General features: G+C 35.2%; 2 protein-coding genes across 2 annotated transcripts in view; both read right to left on the reverse strand.

Moving 5' to 3' along the window:
* The window catches only part of cxadr (CXADR Ig-like cell adhesion molecule), a 55,619-nt gene extending 54,055 nt beyond the window's left edge, over positions 1-1,564 (reverse strand). Inside the window, exon 1 of the mRNA XM_067399296.1 lies at positions 1,409-1,564. Coding sequence (XP_067255397.1) covers positions 1,409-1,460 — 52 coding nt within the window. The 5' untranslated portion in view covers positions 1,461-1,564. The remainder of the gene's footprint in view (positions 1-1,408) is intronic.
* A 1,326-nt stretch (positions 1,565-2,890) lies between these two features.
* On the reverse strand, positions 2,891-24,129 carry ehd1b (EH-domain containing 1b). Its single transcript, XM_067397885.1, has 5 exons — positions 23,376-24,129; positions 18,826-18,923; positions 6,651-7,063; positions 4,740-4,904; positions 2,891-4,318 (listed from the first exon to the last, which is right to left on the reverse strand). Exons 1-5 carry the CDS (start codon positions 23,774-23,776, stop codon positions 3,797-3,799), a joined length of 1,599 nt encoding a protein of 532 aa, XP_067253986.1. The 5' UTR covers positions 23,777-24,129; the 3' UTR covers positions 2,891-3,796.
* Positions 24,130-25,027: the final 898 nt, after the last annotated feature.

Raw genomic sequence — 25,027 nt, forward strand, 5'->3', positions numbered from 1 at the left:
AGCTTGAACACATTCCACATGCATTTAAAAAAAGCAGTGTGTGAGCGCAAAGCTTGTTATTGTTTGATTCTAGTTTATCAGTAACCAGTGGCCTGGAAAGTTATCGCCCTATCCATGCCACTCTTTCTCACATTATTTTTTTCCTTGTGCTGGTCTGTAAGCTATGCAACCTGTATCTCTATCTAAAGAACACAGATAACCTTTGACCACAACTCCACAAGCAGTTTCAGAGGTTACTCAATAGAAATAAACAGAGAAGGAGTGGCTGGTTTCTGTTTTGATGCTTGTGTTATCATCATTCCCTTCCTCACATGAACCACCAGCTAGTCAGTCAACAACCAGAAGTGCCCAACTACAAGCAGACAGCATGTGCAACTCACAGAAAATCAATGTTGACCAGAGACAAGTCCACTGCCAAACCTAGTGTGACTCGGTTTGCCTTCTAAGCCAAGGGATCAATCAATATCAGGTCTTGCATGTAGACTGGATAATAAGCAACCTCGGTTTCAGTCTCTCTGAGAAGGGGAGGGGGGGGGGGGGGGTCAAGTGGAGCTTGCATTGGCAGATGGCAGTCTGAAAGAAGCCCCTCTTGAAGGCTTTAAGACTGTTAAGCCTATTGTGTTAACTGCCAACTAACAACAAAATTCAAGAAATGTATTCTAGAAAATGTATAATTCCACCCGAGTTTGGAAACACATGAGAATAACACAAATCTGATTCAGCAGCAGCACAAGATAAGACTTCATATTGATAATGGAAATAACCCGCTAATTAAACTGCGTTGCGTGGACTGGGTTGTTATTGAGACATCGTTAAATCGAAGAAGCCTCAGATGAAAATAAAAACACAACTCTCCAAATGTGTAATTTACGTACAGTATAACTTAGTACGTATAACCTGTAACACTTCGCTTCGAGGCGTGTAACTTATACCGTAAGTTTATAGCAGGATTATATTTAATTTCTAAATTGTGTTTTCCTATTGTGCCTTATACACGTTACATTATTTTATAAATAAATAATAAAAGAAAATAATTAAAAAGAAGTGAATTTAATTCATTGATATTTTCTTCTCGATCAGTAGGGAATACATTTAAATTAGTTGAATCTAAATATCGACGTAACGTTAGTCAGATTTTAAAATCTGCCATTACATTTTGAAATTAGTGACCGTTTTTTCCTCAACAGAAAACCTTTAACTTCGATTACGCTGGTCAGTACTAACGTACTTTGCCCAATTCGGTTTACAGCTGATACAGAAACGGTGACATTATAAAACTCTGAAACAACTAAAAATGTGTAAGAAAACGAAATAAAGTATAAAAAAAACTTTTGAGGAAAGGTAGCGCGCCGAGCTAGTCCGCAGCCCTCCTGACAAAAAAAGCAAATAAAAACAAATTAAAACTTACCTGCGAGGAGAATACCATAGATTAAACAGAGGAAGGTCGTGCTCAAATCCATTCCTTTGCTTTTAAGCCACAATTTAGCAACAGATGTAAGTATAAAAACAACTTTTCCCCCCGGCTTGAGCTGTTTCGTGTTCACTTCACTCCTCTTTCGCCAGTCTCGCGCAGCATCAGTACTCCACTAGCTCGCTCGCGCAGGTGGATTGTGTCTGGAATCTGCACACGTGATTTCCGGAGGTATCAGCCGAAGAACTTCAAGGTCTTTTCACGCCCTCTTGCGTACACATGCTCCAAATGCGACAAATTTTTCCATACATCGGAGCATATTGAATAATTTTGTACTTAATATAGTAAAAATTCTTCGTTAGTACTACATCATCTTAAGAACATCTAAGTGTACTCAACTGTGCTATTTTGAGACAGCATTAAATATGAACTAAAATGTGCTTTTAATATACTAACTTATCTCTATTTAAAAAAATTTATTTAGATATCACTTATCAGTTATTTATATCTTTTGCTGTAGTGTGTCAATAGGAAATATCCGTTCACATTTCTAAACATTCATTTTGCCATTAATTGTAATAATCCAGTGAGATTTTTGAATACACAATAAGACTGATAACAGCCGGTGCTCCACATGGAGATCAGAGCTCACCATCATCGAATCCGTCTGTGATTACATCAAGAAACAGATGAAACTGAGACAAACTAAATCCAGAAGAACTGTGGCCGTGTCTCCAAGAGATTTTATGAAACCTGCCTCCAAAGCTACCTGAAAAATGATGCCCAAGTGTACCTGGACAAGAGCGGTTTTAAATGCAAAGGGAATGTTTAGAAATGTGAACGGATATTTCCTATTGACACACTACAGCAAAAGATATCAATAACTGGCTTAAAACCTTTTTTTTGGGGTGAAATGTATGTATATGTATGTATTTATATGCGTGTGCGTGTGTGTTTATACATCATTTTGTTGTGATTTGATTTTGAAATGCCTTGCAATATGTTGTTCTTTTCCTTTCAATAAACTTTTGATCGCAAAAATAACTTTGATTACGCTGGTGCTACTTTGCCAAATTTGGTTTGCTGCTGAAATTTATACAGAAATGGTAACATTATAAAACTCTGAAATAAAAAAACTAAAATGCACATTCACATTAACAGCATAACTCAATATGATGTGATTTTGAAACAACTATTTTGATATTTTTCAGTTAAAAACATTAGTTCCCTCTTTCATAGGCCTAGATCTGGCACAGCCTCAGTTTAGCTTTTAATCGGGGCACACACTCAGTATATAACCACATGAGGATATGAAGACATAATGTACCAGTATTCAGGACAGACACTGCTCATAGTTTTAGAATTTATCTCAATTTACAGTAATTTTATTGGTACCTGTATTTATTTAAAAATAAGCTATTAAAAACTTCCTCAAATACTATAAATAGAAAAATAAGAGAAAAAAGGCAGGCTTGTGGTAGGTTTTTTTTTTTATTGCAAACTAGACCAAAAAAAAAAAAAAATTTACATATGAACAGTATTTATAGTATATAAAGCTTTGAATATTGAAGCCGGGTGAGGTACCCAAGAACCGATAAAGACCAATGAATGGTGCTACTTATATCACTCAAACAGATCATACAGTTGGATTCTCAAGTCTGCTGAATGTCATGTCATACACACTCTGTTTTGAACCATCACAATTGACAATGCAAAATCAGTTAACATACAATACAAAACTGTTTTGTGTTTTATAGATACAAAAATGGTTACATTTGCCAGTTCAAATGGTAAAACCAAAATTGGACAAACTGTGAACTACAACATTGTTTAACTGAAGGTGTGGCCCAGATCTGGATAAAGCTGAATAATCTGAAACCATCAGCAAAGTTAATGGAGTGTAAGAATGAAGAAGAACCATTTCTCCTTACATGACTTTCAGTATGAAGCAGCATCAGTGTAAAGATATGGAACAAGTAAATACCTCTAAGAGATTTCTAATATTAGCCTATATTTTGGTCACAATGGACTTATCTCCCTGCAAGCATAACATGTACATGCTTAAACAGAATTTAGCTACATCTAGCATTTGAGAAGTACGATAACAGGATGCCATCTAATTTATTCATATTTTGAAAGTTTTGATTAGGTTGCTAGCTACCGGTCTATCAAGAAAAAAAGAAGGTAAAAATAGTGAGAATGACAAACTGTAGTGATGGGTAAGTTAAAAGCTATGTTGGCTCTTTTTTCTGCAGTTAATGCATACTGTATAATTATATCATAAATTCTGTTTATATATTTTCATATTTCTAGACCACCCTTCCACCCACATCCATAACCTCTACAAAGTTTGGCTCAAAGATAACATTTATTTTCCCAAATTGTTTACAGTCCTCGTTTAGAAGGAGGCACAAGGTGATCAGGAAGATCAGCAGGTAACTCGTGACCTTCCAGTTTAACCTTAATGAGGTGGTTAGCTAGGGCAAACTCCTCGTCATCCAGGTACCCATCCTTATCCACATCAGCGAGCTTCCAGATTTTTCCTAGAACGTTGTTGGGCAGTTTGGATTTGACCATCTCCTTCTTGGCCATGGCACCAGAGACCTTCCCGTTGACAGGTGACAGAGTGTAGAAGATCTCGTCGTAAGTTGGCTTGTCTCTCGCCACTATCCACTCCAGCTCATCGATGCCTTCACTAGCACCCTCTCCATAGCCATGCCCGAAGGGTCCATTCATGGTGCCCTCAAAGGCACCACCCTGGACAGCCTGGCTGGGCATGGCAGCCTCCTCCTGCCGAACGAGGGTCATGAGTTTGGCAATGTCGTTGGCCAGCATGTCCTCTACTGCTTCCAGCAACTTGGGCTTCAATCCCTGAAACTTAGTGAAGTCCTGACCAGCAAGGACTTCCTAATGATAAGGACAACAAAGATGTCAAAAAAAAAAAAAAAAAAAAAAAAGGTGTGATAATATTTTTGGAACTTTGGATCTAGCAACTAAAATAAAATATTTCATAAAACAAGGAGGTAAATTGTTACAAAACAACTGATTACTCTCAAAATGTTTGGCTAAACAAAATAAATAAATAAAAAAAATCCATCTATCATCTATAAAATATTATATTATATTATATTATATTATATTATATATTATATTATATTATATTATATTATATTATATTATATTATATTATATTATATTATTATATTATATTATATTATATTATATATAAAATATACACACACACACATTTTTAATATAATGATTAATAAATACTTTTAATAAATTATATTAAAAAACATTTTTGGGACAGATGGGACCATTTCCATACCTGCATTTTACTGAGTTTAGGGAAATCACCAGGGGAGATCTGATGTTCTTTTTCAATTTTTGCATAGATTTCACCCAGGTTAGCGATGAGCTCCTTTTTCTTATTCTCTTTCCCAAAAACATTTGGCATTTCTTTCTTCAAAGCACTGATGATGTAGGCATGAACCTAGACAGAAAATCATTGAAATAACATAATATTTAAAATAAATCTGTGTTAAATTGATATTTGAGTAATTTATAAATGAGCAATATGAGCAATTTGTGAGATTGAATGACATAAGAAAATGTATGATAATCATCAATATATACATACATACCGATGCTGCATTTATTTGATCAAATACAGTAAAAGTAGTAATATTGTGAAATATTAAATGTTAAAATGTAATTTATAGCAATTTTCAGCAGCCATTATTCTAGTCTTCAGTGTCACATGACCCTTCAGAAATCATTCTAATATGCTAAATATGGGGCTCAAGAAAAACAAATATCAATGAAACAGCTGTGCTGCTTAATATTTTTGTGAAAACTGAAACATTTCAGGATGCTTTGATAAACAGAAAATTCAAAAGAACATTTATTTAAAATTGAAATATTGTGTAACTTTATAAATGTCTTTAATGTCTTTTGATCACTTTCACGTGTCCTTGAATGGTAATGGATCACGCTTTCCACAAAAATAGCAAAAACTGTTTTCAACATTGATATCAAATCAGCACATACATGTGACACTGAAGACTGGAGTAATGGCTACTTAAAATTCAGCTTTGCCTTCACAGGAATAAATTAATGAAAAAAATGCTCTCATGAATTATAATATTATTTCATAATAATAATGTTTTTTTGTTTTTTTTTTGATCAAATGCAATGAGCATAAGAGACTATGAAAAACATTAAAGGGGACCTGTTATACTCTTTTTCAAAGTCTTGATTTAGATTTTTGGGGGCTTTACTAGAATAGGTTTTCATGCTTGAATGTTTAAAAACACATTTTTCACATATTTTACATTATTGCAGCACCTCACTTCCCAATCTGTCTGTATCACTGTCTCTATGAAGCTCCTCTTTCCGAAAAGCGAAATGTGCTCTGATTAGTCGCCACGATTGATTGGTCAACCGCTTCCAGCTTGTTTCAGAAATGTCACGGCCGGAATTATTTAAATAAGGAATATTGTGACGTGTATGTGCCCAGAATAAAACTCATGACTACAATACAGATGTTTAAGGGAGTTCAGAAACAGTGCTTACTGATATAAAGAGTAAGACTCCTTTTCAAATTTGCCTTGGCGCTGTCATCGTCATCTCTATCTTTCTTCTTCTTCTGTGTTTTTTTAGCTCCTGATTGGTCAACTTCAAATAGATTGAAAAATCGGCTCGTTTAACCACACACGTCACGAATTCAAACCGATAGCTCCCGAACTTTTTTGACATGTTTAAAAATAATCGGGAGGTCGGGAAGCATTCGTAAGGCACTCTGCTTGGCTCGTAATTCCTCGCACATGATACGAGCCGCGACCATGCGAGCATACACAATTTACACACGATTGAAAAAAAAAAAAAAAAATCGCACCGTGTACACCCGCCTTAACTCCCTTTGGAGTAGATTTGGTGCTTTGTAACTTTGCAGACCTTTTCCTGCTCAAACAGCAACATTACACACTAAAGAAAGTTAAATAAATATATAAAAAAAGCATAATAGGACCCCTTTAAAAAAATTGTGTTACATATAAAGGAAGACAGTGAGCAGGAAGAGGATCCAATAAACTTGGATCATTTATAAAGTGATCACATGAGGGCAGCACACACCAGGTTACTAATCTAACTAAACACATTCAAAGTACTTTACATTTCAAGTGTGTATCAAGAAGACATTGCTACATTTTAAGTAACTACAAAAGGTTTACTTTCTTACTTTTGCTAGACGTGCCCGTTTGATAAGGTCGTTCAGCTTGCGCAGTGCTGCATTACGTGGTAGTCCCTGGATGTCACGGAAAAGGTCTTGTTCCTCTGCCTCAAACAGTTTCCTGTTATCTGGAACCAGGAGAGGCTGAGCCCAAAAAGAACCAATGTACACTCGGATGACCTCTGGGGTGTTGACGATTTTACCGAGCGACCACATGAGGGCGCCATAGACCCTCATGAGCTGCTGGGTCCCGATCTGATCTGCTTTGTTGAGCACCACCCGCATCTTGTCCTCATGGTTTTTCAGAGCTCGGATCACCTCGGAGAACTCGTCTGAGATGTCCAACTTGTGTGCGTCAAAGAGAAGAATGATGCGGTCCACACGTTCAGCAAACCATTCGAGCACAGCAGCAAAGTCATAACCTGAAACAGAGATGTGGACATGACATTTTTAACACAAGACAAGGCTTTTTAACACTAAATTACCAGTTAATCAACTTAATAATTAGTCATTCACTTTATTTAATGCAAAGGGAAACTTGTCTGTGTATGTGAGCCTCTTTGACAAAGCACAACCCAACACTTCTCTTTCCCATCCACATAAAGGACAGTACATCAGTCAGCAGATATTTGACCCTAGAACTTCCTGATCTTGCCCATATCACTCAACACCAACTAAATGCAAACAAGCAGAAATCCATTAAATTCACACAATACAAAATGTGTGAGTTTTGCTGTCAAAAGGTAAGTCTTTATGTAACAGAACTCATCTCCTTTTATCCAACCCTCTTGCATGACACCGCTATTGGCTCATGAGGGTGGAGTACAACTGCCCTTTAACTTCAGAAGGGAAAAAAAAGAAAAAAAATCCGATGAACAGACGTCTGGCCCACTACAGCGAACTGACATCACATCCACTCACGCTGCATGGCAAACAGGAAAAAGTCTTTGAGAAAAATTGTCCCACAGAAACTCCTTCCTCTCCCATCTTGCATGGTTAAAAGGATCACAGGGAACAATGGAAATCTAGAGTAAAATATTTTGACAGTAGCCAAGGAGATGATGATGCATCAAAACTAAATTTAAGATGCTGGGATATGAAAAGAATGTGTGGCCATGGGAAAAATCTGTGTACTCCACAAAAAATGTAGACATTTTCTCTTAGGTATTCTGAAGTCTTCAAGAAGTAAAAAGGCACAAGCTGCATGCACACTTTTCAACAAGGGCCAGCATAAATATTGCTAGACTATGCAAATTCGGGTCTCTTTCCAAAAAGCTACTTATGAGATCTTGAGGGCAAAGGTTTAATCTTCATAGATTTCTCTATATGCCATAATACACATGCTAAAGCCAGAATTTCCGGCCCAACTCTCTTGCTTACGAAGACAGAAGATACCAATTTATGTTTGGATTGTGTAGAGAGTGTGTAAAAGACAGGAAAGACTATGTCCCAGTCCCAGTTGTGTCAACGTCAGCAGGATGTGAAATCTGGATCTGAATGCAACATGGGCGTGACTTCATGGATTCACTGCTCTGCTTTATTGTCTGTTATCCAACACAATATACATTGCAATACTAATGAAACAGCCCATTATAATATACAATGCTATAACACAACATATTACTATATATAAATATCTATCCTTGAATCACTTAACAACATAATTGCATTTAATTGAATAAAATGCAATGCCAATAATTAAAAAAGCAAATGCACTGTGCAAAAAAAACTGTTAAGACCTTAATTTATTTTGTGTATGTACCAAAAATGCAATAATTTGGTAATAATGTGATCAAAAATCTCTTATTCTTTTTCCCAGCAGTTGTGAATTTACTGTGTGGGTATATTAGCAATACAAGAAGGCTTATTAACTGCTTTATGCATCTAAATCAGCATTCTTTCTGAATAGGATCCATTTTCTCCTGGAGTTTCTTTTGTCTACATTCAGAGCAGACACTGATAAGCTGGTTGTGTATACATATACACATTAATATGGCAGGTAACGATTGTAACAGCAGAGGTAGCTCATATGGATGGAATTTTTCTGTTTTCCCCTAATGATATGGTTTTTCCAAATCTTTGTTTGCTCTCCTTCTAATACTTTCCAAAAACATATCCTTGTGTAAACTTAAACTATGGGATATCCTTGTTTACATAAGAATGCCATAGTAATTGTGTTTGTTCCTGCACTAAAATCCGCACAAGTGGGCACACAAAAGTTCCACTTAATAAAAGAAAATTAAATTACAATTGCAAATATCAAGACAATTTTATTCTCCTCTTGCTGAAGCAGTTACAGTTATAAACATACAATTGCATCATTAAACAATTAATTCAATTCAAGAATAAACAAAACAAGAGCAAATTAATGAATGAACAACAAATGCACAGATGAATGACTAAATGAATGACCGTCCATGCAGGAGGAAACTATGCAGATAATTAAATATAACTGTTTGGAAACAAATTACACCAGCTACCTACAAAGATGCTGGTTGTGTGCATATTATGTACAGTGAATACAGGGCTGGGACTTAAAGTTTACAATCAACACAAAGATCCAACCACCATAAATAGACATTTGTGGTCTAAAGTTTGGACTAAATGGAATTTGGTTCAGTATAGATGGCTGTCATTTAGAGCAAAGGCTAATCTTTAGCATTGTCTCCACCCTGCTAAGGTCTAATCCAGACATTGATCCACAATCTCTCTACTTGAGTAAAAAAAATAAAATAAAATAAAAAAATGACACAAACCTATTATGAGATATTGAAGCATGTATAGACGTCATTTATCAAGCTCTCAGTAAAAGTTAACCCCTGGTATTTGTACCTTAAGACCCTAGAAACTATATAATACCTAATGCTAATGTTAATAAATAACTGAGAGGTTTTAGTGTTTAGTAATGGGAGCCCTTGTCCTGCAGAATCTCTGCAAAAAGGTTTGCTCATAACATATTAAGCAGCAGCTGTTTGTGAAACAGTTGTGAATGTTGCTTAACAGTTGTCGACTGGATTGCTGATTTAGACCAGATGAATAGATAGCCACAATCCTAAACATTTTATAGTTTGTATGTTGCTTTTGTCTGCTTATTTTTAACCATGCCTATTTCCTTACAGCTGACATGGACATTTTCTAGTTTCATCTCAATTTTAAATAATAGTAAAAATAGCCCTCAGAAGTCTGTCTTTGTAATACCCATCATACATTTGACAGTACAGACTCCAGAATCGAAAGGACTGGTGCACTGGTGGTGCCATAATATCGGTTAACGATTAACCCAACACATGTCTTTGTGATAACTGATCTTAGCATTTATTCCTCAATCCTGATCCAGTAGATGACCTGTATTTGACAGATGAAAAGTCTTTGAACCCACTGATTAACCATGTTACATGTCATTCTTTGTTTTTTCTGTCTTTGAAAACTGAATTAAACATACTTTATTTCATAGTAATATGCTATTATTGTCTGCCATCAGAGAAATGTTATATAGTTCCACTTTGTAAGAGCAACAGTTACAAAAAATTATTTTTACCTGTATCTATTGATATTTTAAATAGCAAGATGTAGTTAATGTCTATTTCCTGAACAGGACAATAAAGTATGCTCTAACTATTATTCAAACCAGCAGCATAAATGTGAGAAATATGGGAGTAGGCCTGGAAAAGTTGAGCTTTCATCTGTGCTTTGAAGGAAATTATGCTTTTCCAGTACCAGCACAAGTAAATGTGGCACCTCCACAAATTCCTGGAAAGCACAGGGAAAGGAAGAATGGAGAAATCTGTTGTAATGATCTATGTAAACAATAGCACTTTCTCAGGGGATTAGTTTATCTAAGCTGGAAATAAGTCATTATAAATTCTAATTTATGGATTTATAATAAAAGGCATCCTTTACACAGAAGATGGCAGCATATGAAATTGTGATAAAAGACATAATGCTTAAGTTGCCCTACACAGCCACTAAATCAAGCCCACTGACAAGTTGTTAATCAGTCTCAACAGATGTGACTTCAGATAAAAAAATAAATAAAATAAAAAAAGTGCCATAATAAGTAAGTATATTGAGTAAAGCATTATGGGATGCTATCAGTGTACATCAAACTTGACACCCAGCCAAGCCTACTCAGCTTTGAAGAATTAATGCAGGCAATGTGTACAGTAAATAGGAGAGGTACTAGAATAGAGCCCTGTGGAACACCAGCAAGTTTATGATCCCTATGATGCCTAAATTTAAATTTTATATCAATAAGTAAAAATATACATTTTAATCGTATATGCATAAGAATGCTGTTTTCCACAATCAAATGAAAGTGATCAAAAAAAAAAAAAAAATTAAAAATGACACAAATTTGTTATTTCTAATATCAAAACCATCTCTTGTCAAGATATAACAGGATCTGAAAATTAGGGGAGAAAAACATTTGGTTGGGAATAGTGGTTTGGGAATAGCCCAGTATGAAGCAAACTGACTTAAAGTATATATATATGAACATTCATTTTGAATTGCCTTGTTGTTAACTGCATTTAAAGTCTAACTGCGGTCCGGGGGAAGGGGGAACGGATGTGAAGTCAGCAGACTTCAGAAGAATATTAACTGACCTCACAAGGTCTATGGATAAGCAGGAGATTTTTAGGGTTTAAGGTTGCAGCTTAAAACATGCCATAGCAGTCCTGATCTATTGTTGTATAAAGTCAGAGAAGGAGTCCAGAAACACAATATGGAGAACACATTGCGGTGAAGAATGAAGTGGGAGGAGATAATAAAAATGTAGAAAATTAAATACAGAGAGAGAAATGGACTGAATTAAAATGGCAAGCACGCTCATCCACTTCCAAAGAACAGCATGACTGTGGCTAGATGTCCAAATAGTTGTCATTCCTACCTGAATATCCATGTTTTTCAGATCAGTTACATAACTGATCATCCCATTATTCTCAGACAGGCCCAGATTTCCTCCCAAACTTATTGCTGTTAGGGTAGTTAGGGTATTCACACATGACATCCACTTGACCTCAGTGCGCTATAACTGGCTACACGCCACATTACGATCTATGACCAGTCAATGACCAGCACTTTCCCTGTGAACTATTGTCTGTTTTGTTGCCAATTTGATGCTTTTTTTTCCTATGTACTTAAAATGAGAGCCAAATACTAACATTTTCCATGTTTAGATAATGATACTAGCAGGGCTTTCCTTACATTTCCCTGCGATGGCATTCAATTACTGTAACATCAGTAAAGAGGAAGCTATGAACACAATAGAGCCGGAATCTTTAAATAAACGCATCTTGTGAAGAAACGGAATTTCCATATGCATCACAAGCTCTGTGAATAGCTTTTAGGGATAAAGAAAAACTTGTTATAATATTAAATATCACAAGCAACTGAAAAGTAGGGATGTCCCAATTTTTTTTGTGCCACCGATCATATATAAATGAATGTATAATATATATATATAAATAAATGAATGTATAATATTATATATATATATATATAAATGAATGTATAATATATATATATAAATAAATGAATGTATAATATTATATATATATATATAAATGAATGTATAATATTATAATATTATATATATATATAAATGAATGTATAATATTATATATATATATATATATATATATATATATATAAATAAATGAATGTATAATATTATATATATATATAAATGAATGTATAATATTATAATATTATATATATATATAAATGAATGTATAATATTATATATATATATATATATATATAAATGAATGTATAATATTATATATATATATATATATATAAATGAATATATATATATATATATATATATATATATATATATATAAATGAATATATATATATTATATATATATATATATATATATAAATGAATGTATATATATATATATATATATATATATATATAAATGAATGTATATATATATATATATATATATATATATATATATATATATATATATATATAATATATATATATATATATATATAATGAATGTATATATATATATATATATATATATATATATATATATATATATATATATATATATATATATATATATATATATATATATATATATATATATATATATATATATATATATATGAATGTATATTATATATATATATATATATATATACACACAAACTTTATATACACACATATATACATACATATATGTATATATATATATTACATATATTATATACACACACACCGATTCCGATCCAGATCATTCTAGCTTTATAAGTAATATGTAAGCTCTCTGTTGACTTAACTTTTTTTTTAGATAAAGTAATACCCCAGATGTTGCTTTGGTTATATTGTTTATAATAATGTTGTAATTGATTTAATTAAGAATCAAATAAATAAGAACAATAAATATTCATTTTACAATGAACATTTTAATAGGCCTTTAAAAACAGAGCTTCTACAAAACACTATCCATATTAGGATACTTTGCCTTATTAAAGAGCCTACAAGACTTTAAAACTAATTGCAGGTTGTCAGTCAGTGTAATTACGTTGTTACACCAAGGGACTGTCTCTATGAGTGAGTCATAGACCCTTCATTAATCCACTTTAAAAAAAAAAAAAAAAAAAACAAACGCTGATGCTTTCATAAATGAAACAAGGTGTTGAAATTATTTTAACTTTGATCGCCACTTTACAAAGCTCAATCGACAAACAACGCATCACCTGGATAATGCTGAAGCTGATGTTTCACTTCATAGAGATCAATGGCACTGATTCAATGCATTGAATCACAGGAAATCCCCTTAAATATTAAAAGGATACTATGACAGAGATATCGCTTTCATCTTCTGACAACTGATGGCTAACTGATCATTTCCTGGATATATGATGACCTGAAGAAGGACAGACTCAGGTAATCACACATGCTCAGTTTCTCTGTTACTGTCTGCTCTCTGTGTGTGTGTGTGTGTGTGTGTGTGTGTGTGTGTGTGTGTGTGTGTGTGTGTGTGTGTGTGTGTGTGTGTGTGTGTGTGTGTGTGTGTGTGTGTGTGTGTGTGTGTGCGTGTGTGTGTGTGCGTGTGTGTGTGTGTGTGCTGCCTGAGCCCCACCTCAGACACTGAGAACAGATGACAGAGGCAGCGAATGAGGTTTGTTGTATTAACCCTCCACATGATATTTCTTTAGAACATGACAGGTGACTGCGGCACTAAAGTTTGACGTCATCACGTGTTTTACATCATCAAATAGGGATCGGTTCATGAGTTCGGCCAAATTTAGTGACTTAGTGACTACTGATCAAGTCATAGAATGTGATTATAGGCCGATACCGATCTGCGGCCAATCATTCGGAGCATTCCTAATGAATCCATGATCTACGCATCAAGTTATGCCTGTATAGTACTTTTTTTTTTTTTTTTTTTTTACATTTCTATAGCTCAGCCGCAACTTTCATGAATTCTTTAACCGGACTGTCAACCATTTAGTATAGAACAAGTTAAGATATCCTGTGAAACAACTTTTGTACTAAAATTGATTGATTAAATTACTGTTTCAGTGCTGTATGTTAATTTTTTTTGCACATAACACTGGTGCTACAGAAGAGGTTGAAAGTTTTGTAGCACAGGCCGCACAATTATAGCACAAGTCTGTTACAATCTCTGAAATCGATCACATGTAGGGCAGTTCATCACTTAAACAGGCATGTGACTGACAAAGGATATTAATGTTCCATACAGGGCACACCAAATACAAACATTAACAAGACAAACATTTATTTATTTGCCAAAAATGGCAGACTGCAGGAACATAATACCTCTTGCTTAACATTAAGTCAGTTTTGTTTACATGGCCCAATTTCACTTATCACAATCCAAACAACATCCATCTGTTTTGGTTGAGCACTTGAAAATATCACTTCATTTTCCTATAAATCATTAGAAAGGTCTTAAGTTTTATTAATAAATATTAAATTAATAGGATAAAAATTGGTGATGATAATTTCTTAATTTTTGTCAAAAAATCTTATGCATCAATCTGAAAGAAAAAAAAAAAAAACTCCTGTAGGCTATACTTCTCTACACTGGAGAAAACATATTGATTCTCATGTTTACTTCAAATTTCTTTAGAGAAAATCTCAGTACTGTGCCTATACTTATAGTTAAAACTTTAAAAATTTCATAATCACACTGAGCAAATTATTTAATTTTGGTTAATTGTGCAGCCCTAGATTTACCTCACACACAATCAAGCAGCTCCGTCTCACACACATGCAAAACTGTATCGCATAAATGTATTTATCACAAAGAAAAACAATTTCAATGATTATTAATTTCATTTGGAAAAAAAAAAATTTTTCCAAAGATTTAATTTCACATATTAAGCACTAATGGACATCTCAACCATTTGATCTCCTAATTTCATGGCGATCTAATACAATAGAATCTTTGTGGTGACTATCATGTGACCCTTAGCCGTGTCTTGAGTCTGAATTCTCTCAGCTGCCACGCCTTCATCATCACTATCAATCTTTATGGCTCTCATTCTGCCTAAAGCGAGGAAGAGGGCAAAGGGCAGCAGAGAGAGTAACCCTGGCCTCTGATGAAGAGCTGTTACTTCTCTTGCTCTTTTTAATGAGCCCTCGTGACTAAAACCGTGTGTGAAAATCACTGGCATAAGTTCAGTGTACAGCACATGGGCTGCATCTCACATACTATGATCTCACACAAGCTTATACAGCTATGTATCAGCCTGGAAATACTTTTGACATACACTAATGATGTTTTCACACCCACCCAGGCACTGCCAAGCTCTGGGGGGGAAGAGTTGCTTATCAGAGACCATAGGGTGCGGCCCATTTGAGAGTAAACCTAAATAACATATTAGATAAAGCTATACAGTATGGAATGCAAGAGTGTTCCTGAACACCTGGTTAATGTCATCCACTCATGTCTGCACTCTCTCATGGAGCTACAGGTAATTCTCCTATAACCCTATCCAATATGTAGACCTTAACCAGATTACTCCCTTATTCAAAAACGTGTCTCTCTACCATTGTATAGTGATGCATATGGTAGTAAATGGCAATCTCAATCATGTACCATGGTACGTGTACAAAAAACATGATATTACCATGGTTTGGTATCTTACAAAAAAAAAAAAAGAAGCAGAACCATGAAAAGAAAATTTGATGCTACATGTCCAAAACAGTGTTATTTCAGTATTATTTATTAGTGCTGAGACAATAAATCAATGCATTGAAAATTGAGAAATGACTCTGGATCAATTCCGAAATTTTCTGAATGCATCGCAATTCTCTCTCAAATCAATTCTGAGCTTAGTTTTTAATAGCAGATGTCACCGCGTGCTTTAGAAACAGCCGTACTCTGCTTGCTTCCAATTCCTTACACACACCATTTGAATCTTCTATAAAATAATCATTCATAAAGTTCGAAATATTTGAAGCGAATCACAAGGGTGTTTGCAGAGGGCTGTTTACATTAATCTTGCGTCATAAAAGCATTCTGAGATGAAAGTACATTTCCAGACTCAGCCGAATGCATCGATTTATTGTCCTAGCCCTATTATTTATTTACGAACATGAAAAATGCCATTGTATTTGAAAGATAGATTTTGAAGGAAACTAAGATATGCACGTTTTATTTTTTAAATGTTTTATCAGTGGCGCACGACTGTCATACAATAATTTACCATGCAAAAAGAAGTCCGCCTCAGTTTCAGTTTCAATTAAAAATATATAAATAGCTTAAAATATAGGCTATGTTTACCTCATAGGCGAAATTGCATAAATTTGATTTGTTAAAAACAATTAAAAATACTATTTGGCCAGTGGAAAAGAATAAATCTCGTCTTCACTGAACACATTTAGTATTTTATACAAGTTTGATTTATTTTTTTCTAAAACAAGACAAGGATAGTGAATGATTTTTAGCAATGCAATGTAGTGTGATGGCATTTCTAGTCATAATTTCCTAATGTCTTGCACCGTTAAAAATGGTGTGACGTGGATGGGAATAGGAATATGAAATGATAATGATATACAGATGACGTAATGCATAGTAAAACTATTCGTTGTAGGCTCCATATATGGCTATTTCGGGGAGGAGACGGGGTGGAGATTCATGTACGCACAGTCTTCCGCTGACTGAGTTTTATCAAAAGAATTTTGTGCAGTTTCTGGCGTACGCATGGTTTTATAATTCTGTAAACTTTTGTGCATACAGAAAATCTGGCTTTTGTGTGTACACACACTTTTAAGATGAAATCTATGTAAAGTTTTACACATGATCCATCTAATCAAGATTACTAGAATCTTCCAAGCAGGTGTGAGTTGAAGCTAGCTGGAGCTAAACTTTGCAGAGCTGTGACCCTCCAGGAATTGAGTTTGAGACCACTGCCCTAAAGGCTTTCATCATCATGTCCCTTTAGGGGCTCTATAGAATATAGTATTCATTATCTGTGTCTTTCCAAATAATTCAGAAATTCTGCTTTTGGTATTCAGCTTCGGGCAGATCCCTAGCCTCTAGGTATACGTTTAAAAAACATGGTATTGTTTTAACCTTGTTCACAAAATATAGTATTACTATGAAACATATCCAAATTTTTGCAAGTGTGCTCTTGTTTGTCTGGTGCCGACAGCAGGAAAGCCACTTCAAGAAAGATAGCAAACAAAGTGTGCAGATGTAATCTATACACTCACATACACTATGATATAACATGCTCAATAACATAACTGAATCTTTGAACATGGAATCACTCACACAGCCCTCTCATTTTTATGTCTTTACCACGCCCTCTCTGATCTGCGGTAATGTCTGTTTCCTGGCCTGAGCTGTCGCCCCTCTTTGTCAGACTGTTATCTGTAGATGCCACTCACCCTCTGATCACATTTACATGGTCTTCAGGGAAAGGCAAGAAGAGGACGCACACGCACCAAGGCAGATAGACAAGCACAGGAAGAGTCCTCAGCGTGACACCGGTTACCTCCATTTACAATGCTCTCTTAGAGTTTTCTTGAATAAACAACATACCAACATGCTCCATTGTAATTTCTGGGCCTGTAACAAGTCCAGACTAGTCAATTATACATCTAGGGAAGCAGAAAAAGATAACAAATCCTGAACCTTTCTCTCCTGTGCTGCTTAAGGGCAATTAACCATCAAATACACTGCCTAAGGGCTAACTGAACATTTTAGACATTTTTGCATATTTTCTATTTTCAGTGAGGGCTCAGAAAATCCATTGTTCTTGCCAAATAGTGTTTGATGGGAATGGATCAGTGGTTCTCAAACTTTTTTCCCAGTGGGCCGCACTATGGTCCAAGTGCAAGTCTCATGGGCCACATATCACTTACATATGACGTCACCAATGAAAACCAATCAGATTTAATGTTATGGATTTAGCAGATATTTTTATTATACCTAGATGTTGCACACACAGAAGAAGCTGTGTTTTCTGGTGGCACATACAGTATTTTATTTCTGTCACACTCTGCTAAATCAAAAAAAATACTATAAGGAATTAGTTTTTGATCCCTAAATTTACAAAAAATAATGGCTACTATTCGAATTCTGCCAAAGCGCACAGTTATAAGTATGAGTACTCGGTTAACGAACACAGTAGGTCTGCGCATGTCTGAAAATAATAGGCCTATATGATCACCAAAATGATTTTATATGACAAAAAAACATTATAGTTCAAACTTATATTCATTTAATCCATTTTAATTTATTTTTTAAACGTGGTCGGCATATCATGGGCCGCATTTGCATTCGTGACGGGCTGCGGGTTGAGAACCACTGGTCCACATTGTCACTATAGAATAATTAGGTTTTCAACTTCCCTTCCTTCCTACAGGAAAAAAAAAAAAACCTTTGGAAGAAGAGTGGGTTTGTTTTGTTCTAATGTAAACAGGAGAACTAAAAATACTTCCCTCTTAACACTCCCATAATGCAGAAGCTAACCAAATTAACCTCCTTTCCTTGGGACAAGTGTTACTCACAGCTGTCTATGCAAATGGCACTTGTATTAATAGGACAAAGAGTATGAAGTTGTGGTAACTCCGGGAAGGAAACTCAGGAGATGGTAAAAGAAGTGACGACAATTATAGAAAGGAAATTAAAAAATAAATAAATAAATAAATAATAATTTAGAAAAAAACCCCACTTACCTCTACTAATCCGTTGTTTCTCTCCGGACAGAATTCCAGGAGTGTCTATGATGCTGATGCTGTCCAGCACTGGATTTGGCATCTGGGCACATATAAACCTGAGAGAAGAGGATCAAACATTAAAAAAGGACAGACACTTGAAACAATCAGACATTTCACCATTGGGCCTAGTGATCTTGCAGTAATGTTTTTAGTGCAACATGATTGATTGGAAGGAATTCCCTTCTCCTTCGCTCTCGCCAAATCTTATCATTCCAACTCTTACCTCAGCTTTTCCATTACTAAATGCTCACAGCTTATCTTTCTGTGCGTTCTTCATTTATCTGACAACCCGTATGCTTTCATTTCCATGTCTCTAACAGACCAGCACATTTTAGTCATACAAAAACAATCTTCAACCTCAAACCCCCAACCACTGTGTTCCCTTATATGTATTTTACTCATTCCCACCCCTTCATTTTTCCAGAAAGAGTGCCATCACTTACTCTCTACATGCTGCTACTTTCACTCCTGCCAATCGCATCCCATATTTCCTTTCTGCATACATTCCACAAATTACTGGACTTGCTCCCAGTTGACAAAGACCGTTTGTGTCATTTTGGCTAATGTTTTCGAGTGTAAATCCTAGTATGCAGGGCCAGAAATCTGAAATATATGTTTATTTTCAAGAACTGAACAATAAATAATTTGGAGTTAACTGAGAACATCTAAATACTACTAGCCTGTTTTTGAAGTCAAGCTTCAGAGGTTCTGCAAACATCCTGCAGAAGTTAAAATCCATTTCCTGCTTGATGCAACTTCATATACTACCATTCAAAAGATTGGGGTCAGTAAGATTTTGCTTTTAAAGAACTTATAACACATATTTAGCAAGGATGCATTTATAATGATTTCTATTTCAAATAAAACTTTCTATTAGTCAAAGAATCTTGAAAAATTGTTTCCACAAATATTAAGCATCACTTCTTAAGCAGTTCTTGGTGTGAACTGTTTTCAACATTGATAATAATAATAAATGTTTCTTGAACACCAAATCAGCATATTAGAATGATTTCTAAAAAAAAAAAAAAAAAAGATCATGTGACACTAAAGTGAAGACTGGCTGCTAAAAACCATCACAGGAATGAATGACATCACATATTATAGTAACATTTAAAAATTGTACTGTTTTTTGATCAAATAAATGCAGCCTTGATGAGCATAAGGAACTTTCAAAAAACATTTTTTTTTTTTTTTTTTTAAATCTTACCTACCCCTAACTGTTTTGAATAGTTGTGTCTACCACAATACTAATTTCCTCTTCTATCACAGGAAACAACATTGATGAAACATTAAAGGGGACCTATTATGCCCCATTTTACAAGATATAAAATAAGTCTCTGATGTCCCCAGAGTGTGTATAGGACGTTTTAGCTCAAAGTAACCCACAGATAATTTTTTATAGCATGTTAAAATTGCCACTTTTAAAGGGCACACGCCATTTCAGCGTGTGCCCTTTAAATGCAAATGAGCTGCTACGCTCTGCCTAAGAGGGCGGAGCTTCAATAATGTTTTTTTCCTGGGGGAGGGGGTGTTATTGGATTTTTTTCCTTTTATTACAATGAATTAAATAATTAAAAGGGAATAAGGGAAATGTTATAAAAAAAAAAGAATAAGAAAGTAAAAATGTAATTAATGATTAAGTAATCAGTTTAAACTTTTGCAAATAAATAATTTTAAAAATATATATATATATATATATATTCTCTCATTTGTATGTTTAATATGTCAAAAACACAAAACATTTCTCATCACATTCATCATTAACATTAATCATATCTCAAATTAATAGCAAAAAATAAAAATGTTGAGTAGTTTGCATCACTGGATATTACAGTTGGTCGCTGAATATTTCAATCATAAAATAATCATCAAATATTAAGTGTTTTTAGCTACTATTGCCACATACTCTTTCACTGCGAAAACAAATGTCGCATTTGAATTCGCACTCATCTTCTGTGAACAGTAAGCCCCACCTTCTTTGATTTGATTGGCCAGCTCACTCATTCTGACAGTGATGAGCACTATTAGACCACTGAGGCACACCAGCCTAAAATGTAACTTTTTAAACTTTTTTTGTCATCCTAACAACAAAGAGCTATGCATAATGGAGTACAGCAGAGCAGCATCAATAATATCAAATATTAGGGGGACAATTTGGCCATTTCTAATTATTGGCAGACTTGTCCCCCTCAATCTCTATGGTTGTTAAACCCTGTGTTTTCCAGGACTTTTTAACATCCCAAATACACCACTAAAAAATCATTTTATTGCTTTTTTTTTGATTCAGTGACTCCTTTGTGTGCAAGAAATTCATATACCAAGCACACAAACACATGAATCAAAATGGCTACACAGAGATACATATCAGCAGACCAGTTTAGCAAGATATACAGCAATAACTGAGAATGTTGCAACGCATAACACCGCAGAGCACCACCGACTACAGCAATAACTAAATTAATCTTGAGCCTAGTAGAGGTTAAAACACCAACAAGGCTTAGATATTTGAATTTAGCTCTTGGAAAAAGTGTTGACAATCACTACAGCAGTGAGAATCTGCAATCAGCTACTGTATATGGTTCAATACAGGCCAGAGCCTGGGGAAAATGATGAATGCAGCTGCACAAGAGGAGAAAGTGCATACTCAAGTTACACATGAGTAATAGGGACAGTGGGGACAACAGCACAAAGGCGGAGTTTAACTGAACTACTGGAACAAGGTTAATATGTACTAAAAAGTGGTGGTCACAAGGCGCACACACACCGTTAATACCTCGCCTGTGACCTTCAAGCTACCTTTGAACCTCTCCGACAAGGTCAGAGTGCAAAATACTGGGAGGGAAAATTCAATATGCTTGATAAGCAATAAACAGCAAAATCTAAAGGAAGTTGGGGTCAGATATTTGCAAACGGGGAACACTTTTGACGTGAACACTCTGAAATTGTGGAGTCAGTTCCTTAGATTATCTGTGGAGTGACTTATCTGTGGAGTGACTTATCTGTGGAGTGACTTAGCTGAGTCAGTCCTTTTTAACCTCTTGTTAACCTCTAAAAAAAGTCACACAAACAAGCTTGGACTGCCAAAACACCAAAATTATGCATTTAACATGTAGGGCAGCACCTTTGGGAAACGATCTAATCAATTCATAGCTGGATTGAGAAAACAGCTTCTCAAGAAACCCTGATTTGACCTAAAACAACACACAGTCAAGGACAGTTCATGGAGGGAGGAGAGATAAAATCTTTAACTATCCTCCTCCCATTCATGATAGACTCAACCTACTCATTGCACAAATTGAAAGCATTCCAAGATTTTCTTTAAAAGGACATTTTCATAAGATAAAACGCATTCTGCCAGCCCAGGCCTGTTGGGGTGTAAATATGATCTGTGCATAATATGATCCCTAATAAGTCGAGCATTGACCGGCATGGGGTTGTGGTTAAGTCCTCATAGCTATCTACAACAAGCACAAGTCAAAGGGAAAGTGTAGTACTAGTCCTTGAGAGAAGACACACCCATCTCTGCTTAAGCTAAATCAGCCTGCTAAGCCTGAAATGCACAGTGGACATATGTAACAAGTTGAAAAGACAACTGAGTTGAACTGTACATAATTACGAACGCCAACTCATTTCTTTTCATGTCATTCCTTAAGGAGGGCCCCATTCCCCTAGAGCTTGTTAAAAAGACCCTTAAAGGCCTCTGCAGCTGTCAAAACCATTGTCAGCTGACCTTCCTCTCAGAAGGGGGAACCAAAGACTAACAAGCAAGTTTAGCAAGTTTTATGCATGCAAAATGTGTATTAATATCTTCAGTCATTATTGAAACAATGAAAAGGGGAAAGTTTAGTTCAGTTAAAACTTAAATGTCAGGTTCAAAAGCCTAAAGAGAAATTTTCTGGGTGTGACAACTACATTTAAAAGTAATAAAGGTTCGTGAGGATTACAATAAAGCAAATCATAGTCTGACAGACATACATGTTTGAAGGACAAAGAACGTGATTTGCTGTAGGCTGTTAAAGTGTGTGTTAAACAACACAACATATAAATGACTGTATTACAGTACTGTGAGTGGTAAAAAGCATGTAATATAATCAAATCTTTTATCAATGATATAAAACACCGGTGGCGAAACAGTTAAGAATTCAGCTTTACTACTCTCAAAGCTCCACCCTTGCAATACAGCTGGCAACTTCAGCATGCAGATGTAAGCTGAAAAAAAGTGCAGGAAATTCATTTTTTTAGTACAATATGAACACCTTCTTCACCCTTTTTAAAGTCCAGAGGGCTCCTATCATTACATTTCATAAAAGTAACGCTGAGTTCATATTAAACCAAACTTGACAACCTCTTGTCAAATGAGGAACAACACCCTGAAAAGCTGAGCAAAGAAAACCTGAGATTAAAAACAAATGCAAAAGACAGATGACTAATGTAAACATTGTACTTTTTTAGAATGTTTATTTTTAAAAAAGAAGGCTGTTTGAAATTGTAATGAATGAAGATCTCACCTGTTCAGAAAGGCGTTTCCAAAGGCGTTGAGTTTTCTGAAGGGTTTCTTGGGGTCCACCACTAAAGCATTGCCGGGGATGAGACCCTCCTGTTCCCCGTACATCACCGCAATGAATGAATCGGTGGTCGGTTCGGGGCCTATGCGCATCCCGGGGAAATCCTGTTCCATGAGATGACGAATAAAAGTGGTTTTCCCTGTGGAGTACTGGCCCACTAAAAGTACCATGGGCTTGTTATCGAAATCAGCATCTTCCAGAGCCGGAGAGTGGAAGTCGTGGAAGCGGTAAGTGTCTTCTAATGGAAATAATTTGGTCCGGTAGAGTCGCTTCAGCCCGTCAGAAACAGTCTGAAACAGTTCGGGGTCCTTTTTCTTCCCGTCCTTGTTCGCCCAGCTGAACATGTTGCAAAATGTGTAAAATAAACTTCTTACTTAAATAAAAAAAAAAAACACTTTCACGGTGGTATACAAGTTCCTTGCTGATTTCTAGGCAGTTTAATCCAGCGGTTCGGATGAATTAACGGTCCAATGTCAGGTAATACAGCGCAATGCCAGCGTGGTGGGTCGGTCCTGTCAGCTGTTCAACTAATGTTAACTGTTGTCTTTTTATTCATTCATTTATTTACTGCTAACTGACTTTTTTCGTAAATCAGACTTAAGTTTAGTCAAGCTTACTCGACAGTTGTGAGCTTTCAGCAGATAGTTTTCTTTTATATCCACTGGAGTCTCGCGTCCCACAGCCCGAGCACTCTGCGCGTGAGCGAGCGAGTGCAAGCTCGCCCCCCCACTTACATTTTTAATACATTACTATGGACCGGAACTCAAGGGAACTTCCAAAATAAAAGCCCCTCCCTTACCACCTCCCCATAATTGGGGTTTTGTGAAACACACAGGTGACGTTCTTTTTTCTAACAAATAAAGTTTATATTGATTCATATCTAACAACTTTAACTTGTAACAACTATGCTCAATTGTCAAAATTCAGCATAGTTCAAAATTAATAATTTAGAGGCCATAAATTACTGCATAGAAATGTATTTACCTCATTCCACAATATAATATAATATAATATAATATAATATAATATAATATAATATAATATAATATAATATAATATAATATAATATAATATAATATAATATAATATAATATAATATAATATAATATAATGTAATATAATATAATATAATATAATATAATATAACTTTAACAGGTTAAGTCAATGCCATCTGTTCATGCCAGAAATATAGTATGAACTTCACATGACGTCAGACTTGGGAAGGACAGTAATATTCCTGTTTCTCGGGATGGGGTGGGGGTTTTCTTTTGACAGTGTAACTGACTGACTTCTATATTTGTCCTGGAAGACAGTGACAGTTGCTGGTCTGTGCCAGGTTTGGCACTGTCATAAGAGGGTCCTAGAAAATTACACTCAACACCCACTATGTCCAGTGAAGACACTGTAATGTTCTTTTAATCAGAAACTTTAGATATGAAAAGAACTGTACGGACTATTTGGAAGTCATTTGCTTAGGGCTTACAAATAACAAAAGTAAAACAACCAAGACAGGCATAAGAGGCTTCTTTATTTCAAAATATCAGAAAGTGAAAATGAAAGTCTTTCAGAATTCTCTGTGGTTTGCATGGAGTTCC

The sequence above is a fragment of the Chanodichthys erythropterus genome, chromosome 10 (genome assembly GCF_024489055.1).
Source record: "Chanodichthys erythropterus isolate Z2021 chromosome 10, ASM2448905v1, whole genome shotgun sequence".
Taxonomy (NCBI): Eukaryota; Metazoa; Chordata; class Actinopteri; order Cypriniformes; family Xenocyprididae; genus Chanodichthys; species Chanodichthys erythropterus.